Raw genomic sequence first — 23,202 nt, 5'->3', positions numbered from 1 at the left:
TCACACACATTTCTATGTATAATATATACATGACGAATATATATTTCGATATGCAGCTCATCGTCAAGCTTTAAACGTGCCTGAACATTGATTGTTCCAATAGTAATGTCAGCGGTTTTCAAGTTTATCTAAAAATATGACAAGAGAAAGATATACGGCAATGGAAAACATTCTTTTCATGCCATTTAATACTTATGTCAAAACTGTTTAATAAAAAAATATCTTATTGATAAATTCTTCTCTCTATAATACATTAGACGCATATAATACTTATCAATAATTACTAATAATTATTAATAATTGGTATTACATTTTATATTTCGCAAAAATATTTTTTTAAAATATTTTACGCAGGAAGTCAAGCTTTGCTCTGTATCAATTATCATTGATAATTGAAACTTTAAGGGATAATCAGAAGCAGAACATTCTTAGCAATATATACAATTTTCAACAAATCGTATTTTCTACATATTTTCTACTCTTATTTTCTATAATCTCATTTTAGGGGAATTTTCATATGGCAAACATTTATTCGCCATTATATTAATAACACATTCGTTTTAATACCATAATAGTTAAAGGCAGAGCATTGTGCAAAAATAAGACTCACCTGTCGCAATCTCGCATGTCGCATCAATATCGGAGCAATTGACAAAATTGTAATACTCACCTGGAACAGAAAGAAGAATATATCGTATTAATATCTTATGTATATATATAATAATTAAAGCCTATAAATTTGGCCAAAAATAACATTAACAATAGATTTTACTCGTACTGAGAATTCTAAAGAAACTGGTCTTTATACAATTTGAAAGAAACAATTAGGAAAGAAACAAATGGAAAAAGAAGTAACAAAAATCGCGAGAAAAAGAAGGATTTTATTAATGGATAATACTATATAATGGATAATACGAATCTTCTCATGCGAACACGAGAAAGACGCATTCCCGGAATATTTAAAGAGATAGCAGTGAAAAAGCTATTATTGTTAGCAATTAACCGCGTTTAACCATATGCCCACGAGTACTACCAAGCTCGTTGATAAATATGAACAAGCATGACAAAGAGAGAGAGGTAGAGAGAAGCACTCATTTTAATTATATCGTTGGTATTCATGAATAAACATGAATTCTGGATCTGACGTCCAAATTGTGTTCACGATATCACGTGGCAAAACGGCGATCTTTGCCGAGCATGAAAACAATGAGAAAGAAGACTGGATAATCCTTGTTGCGTTAAAGCAGTTATACCCGTGATATAGCCTGATTTTCTATGAAACGACAGAAAGATAGATCGAAAATTGCGCAAATAATAGTAGAAAATTGTAATATAAATTATGTAGAAAATTATAATATTGTATATAAATACAATATATATCAATACACATATTATACAAGTACATTACACATACATACAAATATTACACATACATATCTGTAAATTAATTAAAGGAACATAATATTAATTAAAGTATTAATTAAAGAAACGTAATAAAGCATCGCAAGATAATTTGAAATGTGAAAATTACTACTCATTGAAATCATGTTACATACAAGCCACATATATTTCAGTGAATTTTTATACTATTTCTTTTACAACGTAACACAGCACTCTCGTAGATTATAGTTTCTCTTTGCGAGAATATTTAACACAAACAGTCGCTTTGTAAACCATAGATCTATATCAGCCCTCTTCATTTTCGTGATGAACGACTATACAGGCGGCGTATTTTCATTTATAATTGTAAGTAACTTTCTTGCGGTCCTCGCTTCATGTATGCGGTTCACATTTGCCTTATGCATTAAACAAATTTATTGAGAATTTTCCTAACGAGATTAGCTTATATTTGCAGAAATTACGAATAAAAATAGCTATCAAACGTTAATTGTCATATTCTCTCTTGCTCCACGTGGAGATTAACACTAATTAATTAGTGTTTGTTCATGTATACATTCAGAATATTAAGTATATCAGAATATCCAACGATCCTCTATAAAATTACAATAACAATGAGAGTATCATTTATCATTTATATGTAAAGCCTTACAAATACTCATGATACCATCCATCTCAAATAATATTATTTATATTCCACAAATGTGTCGTAACTGAATCTCATTAATGATGCTCGTGCAATTTCCGATGGAGGTGTACAATATTTTATAAGCCAAAACAAATATTTTCCCCGGCGCACTAAGAATATTATCATATTTTAATAATTCAGAGCGCTAGGATTTCAAGTTGTTGCAAGAGGTGAACGCTGTGATAATAGAAAATATTATGGCATACGACCGGCAAAGTTCTCTTTTCCTGCGCTCGCTCTATTGACTAATCTTATCAGCGTTGTCATAAAGGAAAATAACCCGCGGACACAGGAGAGAAAATTATGGGATATTAACCTCGTTCCGTATACCAGATGTCGAGAGCTCGAGAATCAAGCCGGTGGATCCCGGCTTGAAATGTTTGCGATCTGTCGTTTACAAAACGGCCAGCAAGATTAATGCCGTCAATCGTGGCGATTAATGCGAGTAAACTCTCTTTCATTACCGCACAAATTGCATCGAAAAGCCGATTATTCTCTTAAAATAATGCCTTAATTAAAAACAGGATGAATAAAGAATGCAATTTAATATTTCACGACGGAGCTAGTTCAGGGATCATAGTTTGCGCCATTTCTAGCGTTCATATCAGTCGGTTAATTTCCTTTTTTTCGGGTCGCGTGAGCATTCTGTCGTTTTTATCTTAATTACCGTATATCGTATTAAATATGTGTAAATATACGTTAATACAGTAGGAAGGGAAGTTATAAAAATGAGTGCGCGATAAAATCATACAATAAAGAGAGAAAGAATACTGTACCGACGTTAATTAAATCTCTCGCATCGCATTTTACATAGGAATTGCAAATATTTATTTAACGATTTAAGAAGCTTATCCGGAAGTGCATTTTACTTAACGTACATATTCATGTAAATAAGAAAAAGAAGGAAAAAGTTGTGTCAGTCGAGTAAATGATCGTAATAGCGATGCAATATCAAAATTTGTTTTGCATTTGCCGACTTCGCAATCTACGATTGATGCAAATTACGAGAATTGATAGAAAAAGCCCCGCTGGACTACGAGATGCTAAATTAAATCGCGGCTTTGCGAATTCGTTTCTTTTGATGATCGAATATCTTTGAGGCTGCCATGCGGGAAAGGGATCTCTGCGAGATTCGCGACTTGCAGAGCTTGGCCGAGTAAGGAGGTAAGTGGAAGAATCGATGTCTCGTTTGCCTGACGAAACGGGTAAAAGGGGACGTTTCTAAAGCGCCTGGACCAATACCAATTGCTTGGTTCGACGGATACGGACAACTTCAAAAGATGGAGATTCTCGCTTTCAATTCCTTTTACATTTGTGTGTGACCAATTCTCTCGGTAAATATGAAATCTTAAATTGAGAGAAGAAATCGTCTCTGTTTGATTATCCAAAGAGTAGATACAAAGTCCTATAATAGATTCTTTTTTTCAACGGCACTTGGATTTTCTCCAAAGCGTAATTGTTTTCGTTGACCTACTATCGACATCACACGAGTAAGTACGACTGCAACATTAAACAAGAAAAAACGCGCAATTTTTTAAAGGATTTAAGACGTACAGGTATTACTCGTTGATATAGATCGCGCAAGAGGATAAGAACCTTAGCTTACGTTTCAGCTGAATAGTTGGCAAGTGATTCATTTGTCATTGTTATATCCAATTAATAACGTAAGTCGATAACGGAGAGCGTTAACGAGCATCTTCACGAGGATTATTCACATATCTCAGAGAGCGTAAGCTAAGACCATAAGATCAGCTAATCCACGATTGATCGACTATTTGATACGTATTGATAACGTTAAATCAGTCCGACGAGATTTTCTAAAGTATATAAAATGTTTAACTGTATAATAGTATATTTTAGGTTAATATTTAATAATTTATAAGAGAGTTTTTATAATCTTTTATAAAAATATCTCCTCGTTATTTCACAATATGCGATATGATTGCACGGGAATATATTTGAACATGTTTCCTAGATTTGTTTACTCGTTGAACAAACAGTGATGACTCTCTACGGCAAAGTTAAAACGGCAGAAACTTTATATGACAGAAATTGCACGATGGACGCAACGGGAACTCGCCAACGACAACGGTTCCAATAACGCATTAACGAAGGCTCCCTTGCGCGTAAAACGCATCAGTTAAAATTACTGGAGCGTTATTTTGTTGCGCGGAAGTTGCGCCGAAGTAAATGCTCGTATTTCTTACAAACGTTTACAAAACTTTGCCGGCGATATCGCGGGGATACAACCGGAATTTATCACCGGAGATTTCGAGGACGCGAAAGTAGATGAAAACATTTACGCCGCAATACTCGCTCTTAGTTACTCTCGTTACCGAATTTCAAATACCGAGCGTCGAAAGCAAATATCCCGAGGACGAGAATACAAAGCATTTGACGATAAGTCCTGCACAGCGTGCATAGACGACGAATGCATCATGAATATTTCAAGTCCCGTAAGTGTCTGCCACCACCGCGGTAGAAGCTGTTTCGAATTCAACCGAAGTTGAAGCAACGACCAAGTGTTCCTCCTCTCTTCGTCTGAGATCGATGAAGCTACTTTTTTCGCGTGCATTGCCGTTGCAAGGGAAGCGCGAGCAGCCGCTGTTATCGTCAATATACAGTTGATAAAAATAAAAAAATCACGTTTCGTATGAAAATATGAATTTAAAAATAATAATTTAAAATAATAGAGCAAATACATATACATATAAATATTTTTTCCGTTTCGTTCTCTTGTTGCTTTCACGGTCTCGCTTGTAATCAAGAAATAATATATGTACCTGACGCAAGTAACGAATGACAAATGTGTACGTGTGACTTTTAATCTTGCAGTGCTCGCGTCTCTATCATTGTAAACCGGTAATACATTTTTCCACGTCGCTTCCGCCGTAAAGTAGCTCTATTACGGGGGTATTTTTTGTCTCTTTCATCCCGTGCCATTAACGATCATTGTAATTACAAAAAAGTCCATTTGTCAAAAGCTCGTTGATCAAAACGATCGTACAACTCGATTAAACTAGAAACGAATTAAACGGCAATTCGGTTGCATAGATATCGACGTTTTTTCAATAAAGATACACGACTGACGTTATCGAAAGCAGTCCAATTTCCGTTTGACTCGCAATGACTCACCACGTTTCTCTCCAGAGTATTAGGATTGAGAACCATCATTCGCTTCTGTTTCTTGATGAGTCTGCTGAGTCTCTGAGTTCTTTGAGCACAGGTCAAGGGTTTTCCAGAGATCGGAAATTCGTCCTGCAGCTCGTTCTCGAGATCATCCTCTACGCTCTTTCCAACCTGCGAGTTCTTCGAAGTTACTGTGCTCAACGGAACAGCTTTCGCGATCAGAGTTTCGCTTCGTACGCTCCAATTGGACCCGCCATATTTCTTCATATTCATCAGATCGCCTATGCTGCCTCTCACGCTGCTGCTGCCCAGCTGAAGATTCGTTCGGGACAAAGCAGGCGAATGCGGAAGCGATTCGGAGCATTTTTCCGTCGACTTTACAACGTCCGGCAGACTCCTCTTGCTTTGAAGCTTGTCCAGGTCCGACAAGGACGATCCTCGACGTATTTTTGCCCGTGGTTGAAAACTTTTCTTCAAAAATCTCTCCTTGTTCTCCTTCTCGCTGCGATTCACGCTTTTCAAGGATAACGATGACTTCATAGCGAACAGACCCGCCTTCAGAGGGAACAATAAAGCCCATTCCGTCGACTTTTCCCGAGTCTCCATTGTGTATCTTTTTTTTCCTCCTTCCTCTTGAGAGACTGATAGATTAGAAAGACTCAATAAAATAGCTCTTTTGTTTCAGTGGAAATCGAGAACTCAATTCGTCGGAATATTATCATTTTTCCGAGTAACACAAGAGTCACTTGATATTCTCGTCGTTCGCAACGATTTGAACACAGTATTTCGTTATACAGAAACGAAAATATTGAAATAAATGTTGCGGTTGTACGTCGAAGATATTGCTATCTTTGCGATAGTTTCATATCCGGTCTGATATTTAAGGATATCCGTTTCTGTGATTATCGAGTTTTGCTCATATCGTCCATTAATTGTATCCTTGTACTTTGATTTGACAAAAGTTTCTTATACATAACGCATTATTTTCTTTATAGCTCGTCGCATTTATCTTCATTGCACATGTATAAAATTCACAGACCTCATATTCTTCTTTTTTTATCCTCTTTGTCATAATTTCTTTCGGGATAAGTCCTTTATATTTTATATATAAATTTTTCATGCCTTTGATATTTTTAAAATTGAAAAGCGCGACGCGACTTTTTATTTTGATGCGAATTTATAGTTTCTCACGCGCGAAGAAAGATCCTCTTTCGGCCAGTTCCACGATCACACTCGCTAAAAAGATCCGAGCACGGGAATCGAGCCGAAGGAGGTGGTCAGTCTCCCTCGGTCGGATCGCTAGGTGGTATTTTCACTTAAGTTAACACGACCCCCCGTGCAGATGTACCCTTTGCGAGGCACCCGACAACACTTCCGTCTAATAAAAGCCTAATAACGATCGATACAATCGCCCCGCCTCTTTCGTTCGCCGATTCGTTGTAGTCAAGGGTAGGTGCTTAACTTGGAGCCAGAAGAGAGCCCTAACTTGAAGAGAACTTGAAAAAGCGGGATAAAGTATCGTCCCCTTCGGTTACGAGCATCTTTTATGCGACATCGACACGCTCGTGGTCGTCGGGGATTGTAACTACTACGATACCACTGGAAGGAAAACGCTCAGCTCGCGTTGACAAGCTCCAGCCGCGATAAGTAAATGGCGGGAGGCGAGACCTTGTTGCGAAGGTGATACCAATTCCTCGTCGTCGAACGAGGCAATCATACGGGTTTCTGATTATGACACGGGCCACCGACTTGACCTACATTGATTACATTTTACGAGGTCCTATCGCGCGTATACAAGCTCGAGAGTGTTGCTTTCAATTTGTTAAAAGCGGCGGCGATTTATTTTAATTGCACGTATGAAACTTTGACGCTTCCGATAATATTTCTTGACACACGTATTTATATAACTTCATTAAAATTCATACATTACAAATATTATAAATATTGGTTTATTAAACGTGATTCTAACTAACGGAAAATTATAATATAAAATATTTACACATATGCATGGAAATGCATTTTATACTCGTGTATGTTTGTTAGTATTTCATGTAATAAATATACAATAATTTCAATTTTATTCCCGTTTTGAGTGCCAAATATTGTGCGTAATAAATGGAACACTAGCAAGATGAAGGCTGCCTTTATCAAGGCGCGTTCGACGATGGAATGTAAAATGTACGGGACGCGGAGGAATCTGAATATATAAAATGCAAAGTGAGCGCGGCCGGAGCATGGAAACGTACGTCTTTACGTGAATAATAAAAAAATGCGGCAGCGCAAGACGCGACGGTGAAATCCGGCGTGATGGTAGCGGCTATCCGGCGACCACGATCAAGTATAAGAACGTGTCTACACGTAAAAGCCATTTTATCAGTAAAAACAAGAAGGGGGAAAAATACGTGCGGGAACACGTCGCTCGAGCTCTTGTAAATCGCTTTTGCGAGAGCTCGGTTCCAAGCAATAGAAAAATTTCTTCGCCGTTGAAATGTCGCGCTAATGCGATCCGAGCATTTTTCTCCTCGCGGAGGAAAAGGGGGAGGAAGAAAAAAGCCACATCCAGTAATTATCGCGCAAAGTTTGCAAAACGTGCCCGACGATAACCGCCACCATCATCAGATTTTTATCGCGGCGACAATGTTTTGTTTTCGAGAATTTAGAGACGTATGACTCGCGATTGCTCGTGAAAATCGTACCCGAGGGACTCCTCGCACTCGGTTTAATACTCGGGCAAATCGATCCTAATTGTTTCCCGGAGGACAATTATTCCGCCGAGGATAGTTCTTCCGGCGGACATGCAATCGGCAACGGAGAGGGCAGCGAAGAGAATAACGAGAGAGCGAAATACGAAAACGAATGTGCGAGGACACGCAAGGGCGATAATTGATCTCCGCAAGAATAGCAACTAAATTCGCCATTGTTTCCTTGCGCTCGAAAAATTCGCATTTACTCGCGAAACGATTGTCTAAATACTGCATGCACGTTTCCTAATGTTGCCGATTCTTTTCGCGCTTTTTTATTTTTCTTAAAAAAGAATCGCATTTTTTACGCGATATCGCGCAGCGACGTAAGCCTTTTCAAAAATTGACAGCTTTATTTGAACCATTGTTGATTGTAACAATTACGGCACCAGAGGAAGCGACCTTTTTGGCGCGATTTCCAAGTCGTAGAAGAGGAAAGCAAACAATCGTTTCCAACTGCCTGTTTCACTCGCCCACGACTCCGCGCAAATTTACATTTTCTATCACCGCCAAAGTTTCTCGACCATATATCGACTGCCGTTGCGGCTCTCTCTTCCCCAAGAGTGCGCCAGGTGCGTACTCCGGTTCTCTCGTTTGGGCCAACAAGACTGCGTTAATGGAAGTTTCGTGTAAGCCAGACGATAATCTGGTACCGGGTGATACGACGACGAGCGCGACACTTTTCAAGTGGCGATACCTAAACGATAATGAGCATCGATAATTCGAGATACTTTATGTCGTCTCGCACCTAAATCAATAAAGCGTATGACGGTAATAACATTTAACGATCATTGATTAGTACGATATGAAATGTCGGCGCGCATGAAACTCAAGGAGAAATATGTCTTCATCAGGAGTTATGAGTTTTCTCGTGGAGAAAAAGAGGAGAAAAAAATACCGTAATGCCTTGTAATGCGCGTATATCGTGACTCTTATACTTATCACTGTGTTTCGAGTGAACTTAAGAATAAAGCGAACGTTTTAGTGAAACGATGCTATCGATATGTCACGCGAATGCTCGATCATTTTTACAGGTTCACCTCATCCTTCTTGGAAAATAACGTCACGCTTCTTTATCCGACATTTGCAAATTATTTGCGCAATTGTTTCGCAGCTGTATGTATGTACGATGCTGATGTATATCGTCGAGTCTTGTTTCTGGTCACCGGAAAAGCATTTTTCTGCCAATCAATAAAAGGCGACACTCCCCCGTCTGCATTAATGATAATGTCGCCAGTGTTCTATCAATCATCATGACACATTGGCACATCGGGCAAGCGAGCGCAAGATATATGAGGAAAATTAGTTTATGCAAATTAGATATGCCTGTACAGAGATAGAATCGACGAGTTTCTATTTTGCCTAATTTAAACCTCGTCGCCTAAATGTATTCATTGATTAAATGTATTCGATGGGGATCAATGCACTACCAGCGACCTTTCGGCCTTGAGCAATTAACACATAAACGAGCGACAAAGCAAAAAACCCGTAGCTCGCCTATAGGTGCGATAAATCGACATTATGCGAAGGTAATGATTGACAAGGCCAGCCTTCGCGAAGGACTATGCGGGCCGCCGGTATCACCGCATTTTTTCAAAGGTCGTCGCTACAGTCATTGACCGTCATTCGAACCTCGCATAAATCTCAATTTAATCGCCATTGTCGTTTCATTTAAAAAATAAAAAAATTCTTTCGTAGAGAAATTGAAAGTGAATTTCGATCTTTATGTCATTTCGCTAATTAATAATTAATTTATTCGCTCGCAATTTTAAAGAGTGTAAAACCTTACGTACGTTTAGTTGTATGATGATCTGATTGTACGCCCAATGCCAGCGTTGTCTCGCCGTCATTTCCGGACGTTCTTTCAGTTGCGTCGGTACGGGCGCGACCCCGACCATCTCTAGCAGTTCCTCATCGGGTGGCGGCTCCGGTGGACTTCTCGGCGGAGTATCCATCTGAACGCTCTCGTCCAGTGACGCTTGCTTAGTTATGCTCCCTGAAATTGAGTCGACCGATTGATAGATTAATAAATTGTTAAATAATCTCCTATGTTTTATTTGTTCAATAATTAATCAGATATTTCCTTACCGCGCGGACTGTCAATATGCGACAAAGACGGGGTTCCTTTATATTGTTCCAATGAGTCCTCTCGAGAGTTACGAAGCAAGGCTTCCTCACCTCGTTCGTACCTTCGGCAATAATACGAATTTATTGTATACATATAAATTAAAATATCAACGGTATTGCAATTTAATTTTATACCTCTCAAGAGTCTCGTCCCGCATCTGATAGTCCCCGTTTATCGCGTTGCTCAGAACGATGTCGCTCTGATCTATCGATTCCTGATCCTTAAAGTGACCGCGTTGATAGCTTTCCGCTCTAGAAATGGGCTGCAGCGCGTTAAAGTTTTGTCCGTAATTGTTTCCTCGTAATTCTCTCTGCTGATATGAATCGGTTCTGGTAAGAGGCGGCTTGAATCCTTCAGTGGTCGACGAGAAAGAGTCTTTTCTGGACAACTGTGAGTACGATTCTCTACGACTGTAAGACTCCTCGGGGAAATTATCTGAGGCATAAGAGTCTCCTCTAGTGAGCTTCGGCTTCTGCGTTGCTGACTGAGAGTGTTGACTGAGTTGACTCTGATGCGACAGCTGCGAGTCCTTTCTCTGTGGCTCCTTGGGAATAATCTCCGGGTATTCCTCGTCCTCGACGAGATCCTCTTGATAGGAATCTGTTCTGGCTAATGGTCGTTTGCCGTTCACGATATTCGTCGTGGTATGAACCATTGCGGTTGTGGTTACGTGATTGGCAGTCACGTGATTGACCATTACAATCGTTTGAGATTGAGCGACATTCGGCAAAGAATCTACCAAAGTGACGGCAGCGGGACTTGAATCACCGGCCGTCGAATATTCGCTATATCCCTTCTTCAATTGATTGCTGCTAACGGAACTTACAACAGTCTCAAACGAATCCTTTAATTCGTCATCTCTAGACTCGAGTGAGTCCGTGTTTTGCTGAAGAAGTGGGCTGGCTTCGCGCTTATTGCCAAGCTTCTTCCTTCTCGAAGTGCTCAATGGCGACGTGTCCTCGTTCTCTTGATAAATGTATTCTGATTCGCTTGACGGATAACCATTTGTTCTTGTCTGTCCACGAGGCGTAGTCACAGAGAGCTCGGGAACTTCGCTCTGTTTTCTATCCGTCGTTGTTGCCGTCTCTCTTGGGCTTTCTTTGTAACGCTGCTCCTCGAAAGATCCTTGATAAGAGTCTGGATATTCATCATACATCTCTTGATAATTTTCCTGATAATTGTTCTTGTATGTTGTAGGCACATCTTCCTGTTTACTGTATGGCGTTTGATAATTTACAAAATCTTCCTGCGGCTTCGTATAAGAGTCCTGATAATTTTCCTGCGATGTAACAGGCACTTGATTGTACGTTTCTTGATAAGTCTTCTCATAATCGGTCGACGTATTGATATTATATTGGGAATCGTACTGCTCCGGTTGATACTGATTATATGTATTCGTGACATTATTTTGATCATAAACGCTCGACGACACGGTGGTGACATTATAATCGGCGTATTGCTCTTGATAAACGTTCTGCTGTTTATAATCCTGTTGATACTGAATATTGTTCTGATTGAAACCCATCTCATGATAATTATCCTCGATTATCATACCGTCAGGCTTGTCGTATTGATTTTTCGTCTGATTCGTGTATTGGTGATCATTTGCCTGGCTGGCGATCGGATATGTCGTATCTAAATAGGATTCATGATACGTTTCAGCGTTCTGTTGCACGTAAGGTTGCTGGAACTCGTCCTTGTATGAATTCTGCTGCGCGTATGTCTCTCCATAGCTGTTCTGTGTTTGCTGCTCCGGATACGATTGGTCGTATTGGCCATCAACCGTCGCGTATCCGTATTGATTAACCTGATTTACCTCAGGGTAATGAGTCTTGTTAGCGACGTGCACCTGGTCCACCTGAGCACTCTGCTGTCCATAGCTGTTTTGTGTTTGCTGCTGACTGTAAATGTTCTCCGTATACGTATCCTGTGGAAGATTATCCTGACTACGGTAAGCGTAATTATAGTCCTCGTTGTAGTCAGACTTGTAATAGCTTTCCTCGGAGGACGTTCGGGTCTTTGGCAGTTGTCTGCTCGGCGTGGCGGGCAGAGAGGCGAGTTTACGGTTGATTACCACGTTGCTCGGCTTGGTCGGGGTCGGAGGTAGTTTCTTACCGGTGCCGCCCTCCTGCCGCGACATCGGACGCTGCTGCGGCTGCAAGGTCTTCCGGCGACGAGTATTGTATCCGCTTTACAAAGAATATTCAGTAAGAATTACAATATATATCTAATTATAACATATAATATATATCTAAATATATACCCGTCTCTTTTAAATCTTGTCTTTGATCTTACGTCAAATATTGTTCAATTTTGTGTAATTATGATTTTAAACGTATTTAAACATTCCAGAATTAAAATGAAATAATAAAAATGAGGAAAAATGTATAATAAATATAATCCTTTTCCGAAATGACGTACTTGTAGTCGAGTTCTTCTGATTCGTAACTACGCTGTCTAGTAACAGTGGGTCTATAATCTGGCCGATGTATACCGATGCTCGAAGCTGGTCTCTGTGGAAGCGTCTTTCTGTTTCGCTTATTTTCATAGTACGTGCTCGTTCCCAAGTACTGTTTCCCTCCGCTGTCCCATTGTCTGTCCTCGTCGTCCTGACCGTATCTACGAAAAGAAAGAAGTTAGTTCCTTCAATGACGATTTTTATCGTTTCAATCTGCGGTTTATTAGTACTCTACTGATTTACCTTTCATCTTGATAGACGTATCCCGTTATGTTATCGTAGTATTCATTATACCTAATATCCGTCTCGCATTCCGGATATGTAGCGCTCATTTTACCCACTCTGCCGTCGCTGCTATATCCATCAGCGTAATACGAGTGATCGTCATATAAAGTCATTTGTCTTTCCAGAGACGGTCTTCTGTATGGAATTGCTTGAAAAATATAAGCAGAAATGTCAAACTTATTGGTTTTTATCTCTGACATTATCTTATAGCGGATATTCGATAAAACTAAAAATGAATAAGCTTAATAATAAAAATATGTGGATTTATTTAATATATTTTATCATTACATATAATTCAATATAGTTCCTGGAATTTATAAATGCATAAGGATAAGAGAGAGAGAGAGAGAGAGAGAGAGAGAGAGAGAGAGAAGATTTAATAAGAAATTTTCATTACTAACATATATTTTATAACAAATATTCGATAAAATTAAAAGCTTAATAAAGAAATATGTGGATTTATTTAATACATAATATATTTTATCATTATACATATAACAAATAAATATAGCGTCTGGAATATATAAACTCATAAGGATAAGGGAAAGGAAAGATTAAGTGAAAGATAGGAAAAAACATGAAAACTTTATTTAATAATCTGCAGTGCATTTATAATTAGATCTTACCTTTTGCTCCTCGTCTTTTTGTAGATGTCGTGTTGTTTGAGTAGTATTCAGTATCGCTATAAATTCTCGCGTCGTCGACCTTTGTTCCTTGATAATCATAACCCTCACTGTACCAGCCGTCTTGGCTGAAAGCATGAGATAACGATCAAAAAACGTTGATCACATCAGGAATGAGAAATTGAGCTGTGAATGATATGACTCATGATAAAGGACTTTTATCAATCTTCTGAGTGATCACAGCTGCGATTACTGCATCATGCAAATGCCTGTGAATTGATTAACTCATCATTTGAGCTTGCTAATTAATGCCTTCAATAATTCATGATTTTTAATTTTAATGACATTTACATAATCTTTTCTTAAAAATTCAATAATATCCCTTCTTTAAAATTATATATTTTTAAATAGCCAGTAGTATAAAGCGTGTAATTAAAATAAAGTTAAACTATAAATTAAAAAAGTTAATCTATAAAGTAATCGTAAAGCGCGTGAATATTATTTTTTATAACATTATATATTAAATTTTTATATACATTACATAAATGCTTGAAAATAAACACTTGATAATGGTGGCCTACATTATAATGAACAGTTCACTTGAGTGGTAATCACTGTTGCGATCGATGCGTTTGCAATTGCATATGGTTAATTGAGTGCAATGCAATCGTACAAGCTAACCCAGCATTAACGATAATGCGCGAAATGGTGCTATGCGAGATATGCTTGGTAAGAACAAAACATGATAGATGAAGTTGATAATCACGTATGCGTGAGCGAATAGTGCTGTAGAAATAAAAGTCATTGAAATCCTCACGAAACCGCGCTCGTACCTGTCGTCGTAATCCCACGTGTGCTTCCGTCGTCTGAATCAGGCAAGAAAATAATAAACGATTTTCTTCCGTCACATCAATTTTTATAAACTTATAAAACTATGCGCAATTTGTTGCATAGACAACAAACGCTATACATATTTTTGCACAAAATAGCGTCGTAAATTAACGCGTGCGAGAACCGCCAATATTTGTTTAATTTATTATCTCATTGTTGAGTATAATATGTTGTAATACATAAGTATATTATAATTAAATATATATTGAATTATTATATAATTAAATATATATTGAATTATTATATAATTAAATATATTGATTTATTATAATTGAGCATACTAGTCGTGTGAACAATTCGTTTCGTTTATAATACCTGTATTCCTTGTAGTGCTTTGGTCTACTGTTGTAAAAGAGTGGCTCGGAAGACTCTGAAGGGTGCTGCTGGGTCTGCAAGTATCTCTGCGGTAGACCATCCTCCGGATATGGCTCGTCGTATCTCGGACTGTGGCCCGAACCCCCGTAACTTCCATAATTACCAGGCGCCAGCCTTCCTCCGACGGTGACTGGAACCTGGCAACGTTATCCTCTTAATTTACTGTCGTGTAATTAGCGAATATAAGAGAATATAAATCGAGAATATAATTGGAACAGTTGATTATTTAATTGACACACAGTCCAATCGTTTCGGGCTCTCTACTTCTCTTACGAATAATTGAAATGAATAAAATCGTTACATGTCGGAGATGTCGTTCAATAGCGCTCAATAGTATTCATATATTTATTTGATTCGCGAATGTTCCGTGCAAACTTTTCTGCGATTCCGTCGTCGATCAATACCTGATGATCGTCTCTCTCGTAACTATTTTCTCGCGACGTCTCGAGGGATCTTTGAGGTGTAGCCAATTGGTTAGCCGCCGTACGAAACTGTGAGGCCGAGCTGTTCGCGCCCTGTCCACCTACTGGATAATTCAAGTCCGACGTGTAGTCAGAGTCCTCCGAGTATCCCGCTGAAAAATGGATTACAAAGTATAGTCTGTGCTGTGGAAAATGATCCGGAAAAACTGGAGTAAAATATTAACGACGCCTGATAATGCCCTGATAACTTCGCATACCAAAGTGCATAGATATCGAAATGTCGCCTCGCTTCTGCACGTTGTGCCGAAATTATTTATATTCCTACAGCTGACATAGCTAGGAAACAAAACGCGCATAGATAACTGAAAAAAAAAACAAAAATCATACTTTGAATAGATAGAAATGCAAATTATTTTACAATAATTCTCACAGCCTCGCCTATATCGGAATCGATAATACACTTGATAAAATTACGTCGCACGTTCACATCGGCGTCGTAACTTAGCTATTCTCTGAACAAAACGCGAAGCCAATTCCAACTTCGTCGTGATAGTTTCGCAACTTCCCACAGACAGAATTGGTCGATATTGGTAGAATCCGGGAACTGAAGTGGTGCAATAGCAGGAAGCAAGATGAGTATAATTAACAGCCATGCGACAAATTGATCTTTACGTAGGCATCCTCTCGATCTCCTGGAGGATCCAGGAGACCCGTGTGTGTTTCTTTTTTTTCTCTTTCTGGAAATTTGAGACCGGTAGAAATGCAAATTACCGTACAAAAGGTATTAATGGAACGTTTACAAAAACATAGAACAGAAAAATCGGCCAGACATCAATGAGCTATTCAGTACAAAGAGAAAGAGGAAGAGAGGAAGAGAAAGAGCTAGTCTGCTTGCATGCCGTCTCATAGCTGTTACATGGGCTTCCTAGAAAGGGGTTACTAGAAAGGGAGTAACAAGGGTGGTAAGTTACCGACGATATACGTCGATGGCCGATAACACATATGAAATGGCGTCCCTTATGCCTATTTCTCTCCAGAGTACATCTCACTACATATTCTCCGTGGATAAGAACGGCGTACAGTCCCGATCGTAGATAGGGACTAACACGAAACTAAATTGATTTCTCGCATGAAAAAACAGGGGCGTAAAAGTTTTATGACTTACTCGGAAGTAGCGTTCGAGCGAACGACCTAGAAAGCCACGGTTTCTAAAAATACTGCAAGTATGTCAGACGTGTAGATGAAAGCGTTGTGTGACGTAGGCTGCAGTAAATTAACGCTCGCGATATAAATTTTACAGCGGTATCCAAGCACGACAATTCAATCTCTCTTCGCGTATCGCGCCTTCTCGGAGTTCAAATAAAACGCGAGTAGTAATGGTCCATGAACGATTCAGCGCAGGAAAGTAGTAAGAGTGCATCATGGATCAGACGCGGCAAGCTAGGAAGCGAAAAGAGATATATCGTGCACAGATCCTTTTGAATAAAACTGAAATTGAAATAATCCAATATATGCGCTTTTATTTTATAAAGCTGACTCTTTCACAAAGAGAACGGATCGATATAAAGATTTCTTTCTTGGAAGACGCGTGCGTTTCATTTATTCGGATTCGCCGCGAATCAAATTTCCTCGGAGGGAAGGAAAAGCAGATTCTTCGATATATCGCGAGCAAATGTGCCGGATAAGAGAAATGAAATCGATCGGGGACGTTTGTCTCTCGCCGCAAAGAGCATTCGAATGAAATATCAGCCATTTAAACTGTAATTTGGACGGTACTTACAGTGGCCTATATTGTATAATATCTGCCTTCGTGCCTGTTCGGCCCGCGCCTCCTGGTCCATCATGTTGTTCAGCATTTCCAGCTTCCTCTGCAGATCGGCCGCCTCCGTGTTCTCGGGGTCTTTCGAAAAGATAGATATCGATGGGGAAACAGTTAATCGCGAGTCTCGATAATCTGACGTCTTCAGTCGATCTGTCATCCTAAGTTTACTTAGATACCAACGATTCTCTCACGAAAAGAAAGATAAATAAATTATTCAATGTACACACTGCCTATATATCTATAATAATGTTTCACTAGTATATCTAACGAGCTCGCGATGAAGAGTAGCTATAAAGATTTTAAATTTAGGTGGAATATATATTATTTAATCCTTATGTGCAACTATACATTTTTCATTAACTGACGTAAAACAAAATATAAAACGTTGATAAAACGTGTCTGTTTACCAGATTCGAATGTACACATTGCTCGAAAATTGCGCAAATCTAGATAAGTAGTCTAGAAAGAGCAACTACGCTAGATTACCCTGTATAAATAATATAACTTCTGGCGTTATTTCGTCTCTCTCTCTCCCTCCCTCTCTCTCTCTTTTTTTCTTTTTCTCTCTCTCTCTCGTCTTTCTCTCCTTCCTCTCTATTATAATTACATATTGAACCAATAAACTCCGAGGAGAGTTTGTAAACTTTATCAAGCTACGACAACGCGACTCGCCGCTTCCAGAGTTCCAGGCCGATTTATTACGGGACTACCGCTCGCGAGCTTCCCCATCCCAGTCAACAATTCTACCGTTCTGACGACATTAGAGAATATTTCCCGGTGGAAGAGAGAAAGAGAGAGAGAAAGAAAAAGACGACCGTCTCGGCGTTTACTCCACGAGCAAACTGAGTGCATCAATTTTCCGCGTCATCTTCGCGCTTCTCATTCTGTCTTCAAGGAGAATCTACCATTTAACTAGCACTTCGATCGGCTATTTAGGATGTAATATACGTACGCAGCGTCATGATGAAAGTACGTCCCTGTTGGCGTTATTCCAAAATGGATCGCACTTATTATTTCATCCGCATCTTCTATGCTTTTCTTGTAGCATTTAATTCTCGCAATTTTACTTGCAAATGTCGATGTCTTAGTTAGTACAGATGGTTTTTTCGGCTGCAAAATAATCGGTCGTTGCAATATATGCGACCTTGGCATATATATCTTGCATGCATATATACTTTGCATTTCGTTTTTTGCAGACGTTGTAAAGTCGCATGTGTTTTGCGATGCATCTTCCGCAATTTCTGTTGAACGTTGGTGATCGTCAGCTCAACTAGCCGCTGTGTACCGTGAAGAACACATTTTCCCGGCACCGTTTCTCGTCGCCTATTCTCTTGGATGCAATTAAAAAAAGGGTCAAGCCCTGGAGGAGATCTTCCGCGTCGTCTCGAGAGAGTTCTACTTTCCTTTGAGAACCAGGGCATTCGTTTCGGATCTACCTCAACCTCGGCGGCGTATCTCCATCCTTCTCCTTTCCGGTCCCTCGTTATTCGCCCCTGATTCTTTCGTCCGTTTCTACCGCGCCGACTCTCTGTCGTCCCTTTTAAATGCAAAAAAAAACTTGCACCCAGCTGCATCCAGAAAATCATAACGCGGTAGTCGGAAAAAAAGGGGTTTCGCATTTTCGACACGCCTTCCTGTTGTTTCGTATTCCCAGCTGAACAGGATGAAATAAATGCAATGTTGCAACTGCAGGCGCCGGTAATGGCGTGACAGTAACAGCTGGCCACCCACATATTAACAAACTTTGAGCGACAACGCGCGATGACGCGCGTAGAGAAAACAAAAAAAATCTTGTTTTTTTCTCGCTCTTGTCTCCTTTTCAGTGCTTGCCTTTTCTATCTCTGCTTTGCTCACTATCTCCTTTGTTACTTTATTGGAAATCATTCACGTTCAAGCGGCTAAATTAAGGATATTGGCGTCGATATCGCAATCAAATATAATTGGCGGCGATTTACATATCGATATAATAATACACAGGAAATCTCAATTATCTTACATTTCCTTTTATCTCTACAAATTTTAACAATTCTATTTATATTATCCGCTAAATATTCCATATACGTGTCATTTGTCAATTTTAATTGTCAAGAAATTTTGTTGAATTTTCTCAGTCACTTTTAACTCTGTGCATAATTATGTAGAGCGACCTTCCGGAATCGAAGGAGAGACCGTATTTCTCGCGGGATTCTCAAAGAAACGAAATAAATTTCACACAATAGACCGCCGAAACCGTAGTTCCCACCCTCTTCATGTACCATCGTCGCTTGAAGAAATTATACCACGTTACCGCTGCTTCTCAAGCAGACTCTATTGATTCTTCTACGACTTTAGAGAATCGCTTCAGCTGACTTTAAATGGGCATCCGACGTCTCTTGTCGGTGTAAACGATTGAAAAGATTTTCTGCGTCAATATAAAGCGTTTGGAGAAACGCTTGAAATCTTCTCAGACATTTTATTATTATTATTTTGTAAAAAATTGCTATAATAAAATAGCAAATTTAATTCAAAACAACTCGACAATTATAGCATTTTTTTTTAGAAATTATCGCATTAAACAATTAATATCTATTATTATATCGTATAAGCCTATTTCCATTTTAATATATCAATCTGTATAATATTATTTATAAAAATATAGGTTATTAAAAGTCCAATACTATCTTCAGATTATTTTTACAAAAAGCGAAACGTCTAAAATAACACCAAAAGTGAATTGTGTATTTGGTTTCAAACGGGTCACCTTATATACTGGCAAGCAATACAGGTAAGGATTTATTGGCAAGTTAAATCCCCGGAAGGTCGTCTTCGTTCTATTCATCACCCCTCGTCGCTCTTATCTCTAACTCCATATATCCGGTTCGCCCCTTCGTGCCCGGCCACACACGTGGCTAAGCAGAAGCATGCAATTAGTCCATTTCAAATAATACAAGGCATATAAATAGAACATTGTCGATTATTAGATAGATGGTCGAAATAAATATTAATGAGCTAGTCTAGAAAGTATCAACGATATGTTGAATCACACCGATCGTTGCCCGATCTTATAGTGACAATTTCGATTTTTAACAGGTGATATTTCTCAATAGTAAAAAATCATTAAGATATATAATTGCAGACAATGATCAAATTGATTATTAATACAATTTAAATATATGAGAAAATATTTGAGAGAGAGATGTATAGAAAAACTTTGCGTATAAGATTTACATCTCAATATCAAGCGGTAATACAATTTACTTATTTAACTAAGAAATGTCCTATTTAATTATTCTGTCCTATATATATATATATATATATATATATATATATATATATGTATATATATCGATCGCTAGCTTCCATTCCAAATTCAACTTTTTTGTAGGCAAGAAAGTCGGATATACATCGTGCACGAGATACGTGTTCCGCACATCAAACATTACACTAACTGGTATTTTATGTTACGCTGTACGCATCTCAAATACATAGAATCCTTCTTCCCTTTATAATACATAATATTATTCGAGCAATGTGTACACATCTCTTGTTAATCTTCTCTTTAAAGATTGAAGAGAATTTTTTTAATTAAATTATATATTCTTGGTTATAATAATTCTTCTTCATTCAAATTTAAAAGAAATTTTAATAACAATCTTGTATCTATAAATTATTATTATCTTAGCACTTATAAAACAAAAAAACTTTCAAGAAAAATTGAACAAAAATAATTTAGCTTAATGTTTCATCGAGAAACAGAGAGGTGTCTCTTTCGAAATACCGTCTTCATTGTGCGAGAGAACGGTCGCGGAGGAAAAGAATAGGTACATACTCCACAATGCTTGCTCATGCTTGAATAAGATTAAACTATAAGGGCTCTTCCGTCATCGTATTCGAATGAATTTGTACTTAACGATGGACAGTGTACTAACCACTAATATTGATATTGCTCCCCCATCGTGGTTTGTTTGTGATATTCTGATGTTAACTTTACTAATAATGCCACAGCACAATTCTCGTGTAACTAATTACAAAATACAAATATAGTTACGTAAAACAGATATATAGGTAGAGAGACGGAAATAGCGGAAAAAGGGGAACAAGTGTCTACGAACAGTCGTTAATTACAGTGTCGCAGCCATAGCTTAATGTATCTGCAGGTACCCTCTCTTTTTCATGTATCGTTACTTGAAAGAACAACACACTGGACAATAGAATCTCTGGTCTCTTTTTCTTCATTTTCTTTAGCTCATTCGAAATTCGCCCCCCTTATTGTGCTATCGCCGCGCCACTGCGTGCACGTGCGATGGTGCTCCGGGAATAAGTGTGTGTGCTCGTAAAAAAAAGATGTACCTGAAGAGAGAATATCTCCTTTGTCTTCAGTCGATTCAAATTAATATCGACCAATTGAACAAATGCAATGCGCAAAAATGCAGCGCTCGAAAGAACAAGGTGCTGAGATGTGCTTTTAAAGAATTATTATATTATTCAATCGCGATGCAAAGCTTATTCTTTTCTCTGATAAAAGTTATTAAAAAAAAAAAATTAGGACACAAATTAAATAATAATTCTCGAATAGCTGCGGGCTTATATGTATATGTATACTATATATTTTTTGCGATCATATTTTTTTCTCTAAAATATGATATAATAAACATCTGAAGCTCATCTCCTTTCCAATTAAATAATTAAAAAACTTCAGGTTCTCTACATTATAAACGAGTTACGTACTCGTATGTTGGAATAATGTAGTTTACCGTAATAATATCCATCAGTGCGTATAATAAACCTAATTAAAATGATATTAAACTGATGCAAAGTAAGGAAACAGAGGCTGGCAAATAACTGGTTACATAACGAAAAAAGAACGAAACGATATTTCAATGAACAAATATTTGAGGATATAATAATTCGAACAAATCGTATTTGGAATTAAATCAGTTACGCATATTTATCAAATAAACGCATAGTGGTTAAAATTGAATAAAAATCGTTATTGTCTGTACTCGTCGGGATCACTTTCCGCAATTTCATTTGTTTCTCCATTTGTTAATTCTAGCAAATTTTTCACTACGTGCATCACTAAAAAAAACACGGTGCTCGTTTCAAAGGCACGTAACGTTCGGCGACTGCTTCACCAACACCGTCAGATAATACTCATTGGAAATAAAGCATCGCATGGGAAATATTTTATATCTCATTTGCAATAATATTACTGCGGATATAGTACTGTGTATTTTTGTTTTCCGATAAAATAGAATAATAATAGCGCACCGGACGAGGGCAATCAAAGAGAATACGTGAAAGCAGAAACATCGAACATCCTACCTCTTTTCGCTAAAATCACACATGACAGATTCACACGCAGTGATCTGGTGGTAAAGGTGGGGGGATCATTCGGGGCGGTGATGCTGTGCTTGTTTTACGGTGTCGTGTTACTTGATCGACGACGTTCGAGACGAGTGATATATCGAGCGATAAACCGACGTATCACACGACGCGGAAAAGTAATCGACGAACAGCGATGTCGAAAATTACGGGGAGGTCGCGTCGCGTCGACCGATGATGCAGCGCGTCGTCGATGACATTCGGGGTGAAAAGGCTTCAATAGGTTTCCAGCAACACGGCCGCACGTGTCGTCGCGATGTCGTAATTAAAGTCAGCGCTAATCAGGTATGAAATCGTATCAAAGTCCGCCGTTAACGTCTGAAACAACTGTCTGGTCGCGTGACTACCACCCACTTAGATGTATACATTCCCGTTTCCCCTCTTCTCGACACGCACGAAGTACACATATATAAAGCTTAAAAGCAACACTTAAGTTAATGAAACGAATCGAAGGGAGAGTTGGCTGTGGTGGAAGACAAAAGATATCCGGTAACGGGGCGCGATACGAATAAAACTGAATGCCCCTCGTAAAACCATCTTTCGGCGCGATCCTATTTCGACAAGTCCTATTTCGCGCCAGGAATTATCACAAACGTTCCTCGTTACCCGCAGACGCAAATTCGCGCGCATTGAAAGCGACGCGTAAAGAAAGGTAAGCCGAGAGATGCGGAACAAGGAGAGAGATTTCTGGTGCAGTGACTGACGAGCAAAAAGGAGTTCGTTAACGCTAATTGCGTACAAATCAATTCAATATTCCTTGTCGCGAATCGTGGACACGCGTATTGACACATACAATCTTCGAGAGATTTAAAATAATTATTCTTAACTCACTTGTCTCCGAAAATAATAGATAAAAGTGACACAACTGATAGTGATAT

General features: G+C 38.6%; 1 protein-coding gene and 1 long non-coding RNA gene across 2 annotated transcripts in view; one reads left to right on the top strand and one right to left on the bottom strand.

Moving 5' to 3' along the window:
• The window catches only part of LOC145964452 (uncharacterized), a 160,800-nt gene that overhangs the window by 112,813 nt on the left and 24,785 nt on the right, over positions 1-23,202 (top strand). The window lies entirely within an intron of this gene.
• LOC145964423 (uncharacterized) overlaps positions 511-23,202 on the bottom strand; it is a 53,016-nt gene continuing 30,324 nt past the window's right edge. Inside the window, exons 7-17 of the mRNA XM_083087161.1 lie at positions 16,919-17,038; positions 15,121-15,290; positions 14,657-14,853; positions 14,284-14,316; positions 13,454-13,578; positions 12,786-12,975; positions 12,506-12,703; positions 10,219-12,273; positions 10,045-10,145; positions 9,750-9,952; positions 511-670 (exon numbers count right to left, since the gene is read on the bottom strand). Coding sequence (XP_082943287.1) covers positions 539-670; positions 9,750-9,952; positions 10,045-10,145; positions 10,219-12,273; positions 12,506-12,703; positions 12,786-12,975; positions 13,454-13,578; positions 14,284-14,316; positions 14,657-14,853; positions 15,121-15,290; positions 16,919-17,038 — 3,524 coding nt within the window. The 3' untranslated portion in view covers positions 511-538. The remainder of the gene's footprint in view (positions 671-9,749; positions 9,953-10,044; positions 10,146-10,218; positions 12,274-12,505; positions 12,704-12,785; positions 12,976-13,453; positions 13,579-14,283; positions 14,317-14,656; positions 14,854-15,120; positions 15,291-16,918; positions 17,039-23,202) is intronic.

This window comes from Camponotus vicinus, unplaced genomic scaffold (genome assembly GCF_025532165.1).
Source record: "Camponotus vicinus isolate PSW18456_S1 unplaced genomic scaffold, iyCamVici1.0 SCAF_1, whole genome shotgun sequence".
In the NCBI taxonomy this organism is placed as follows: Eukaryota; Metazoa; Arthropoda; class Insecta; order Hymenoptera; family Formicidae; genus Camponotus; species Camponotus vicinus.
Note: the sequence above shows the minus strand (reverse complement) of the source record. Positions and strands in the feature narration are given on the sequence as shown.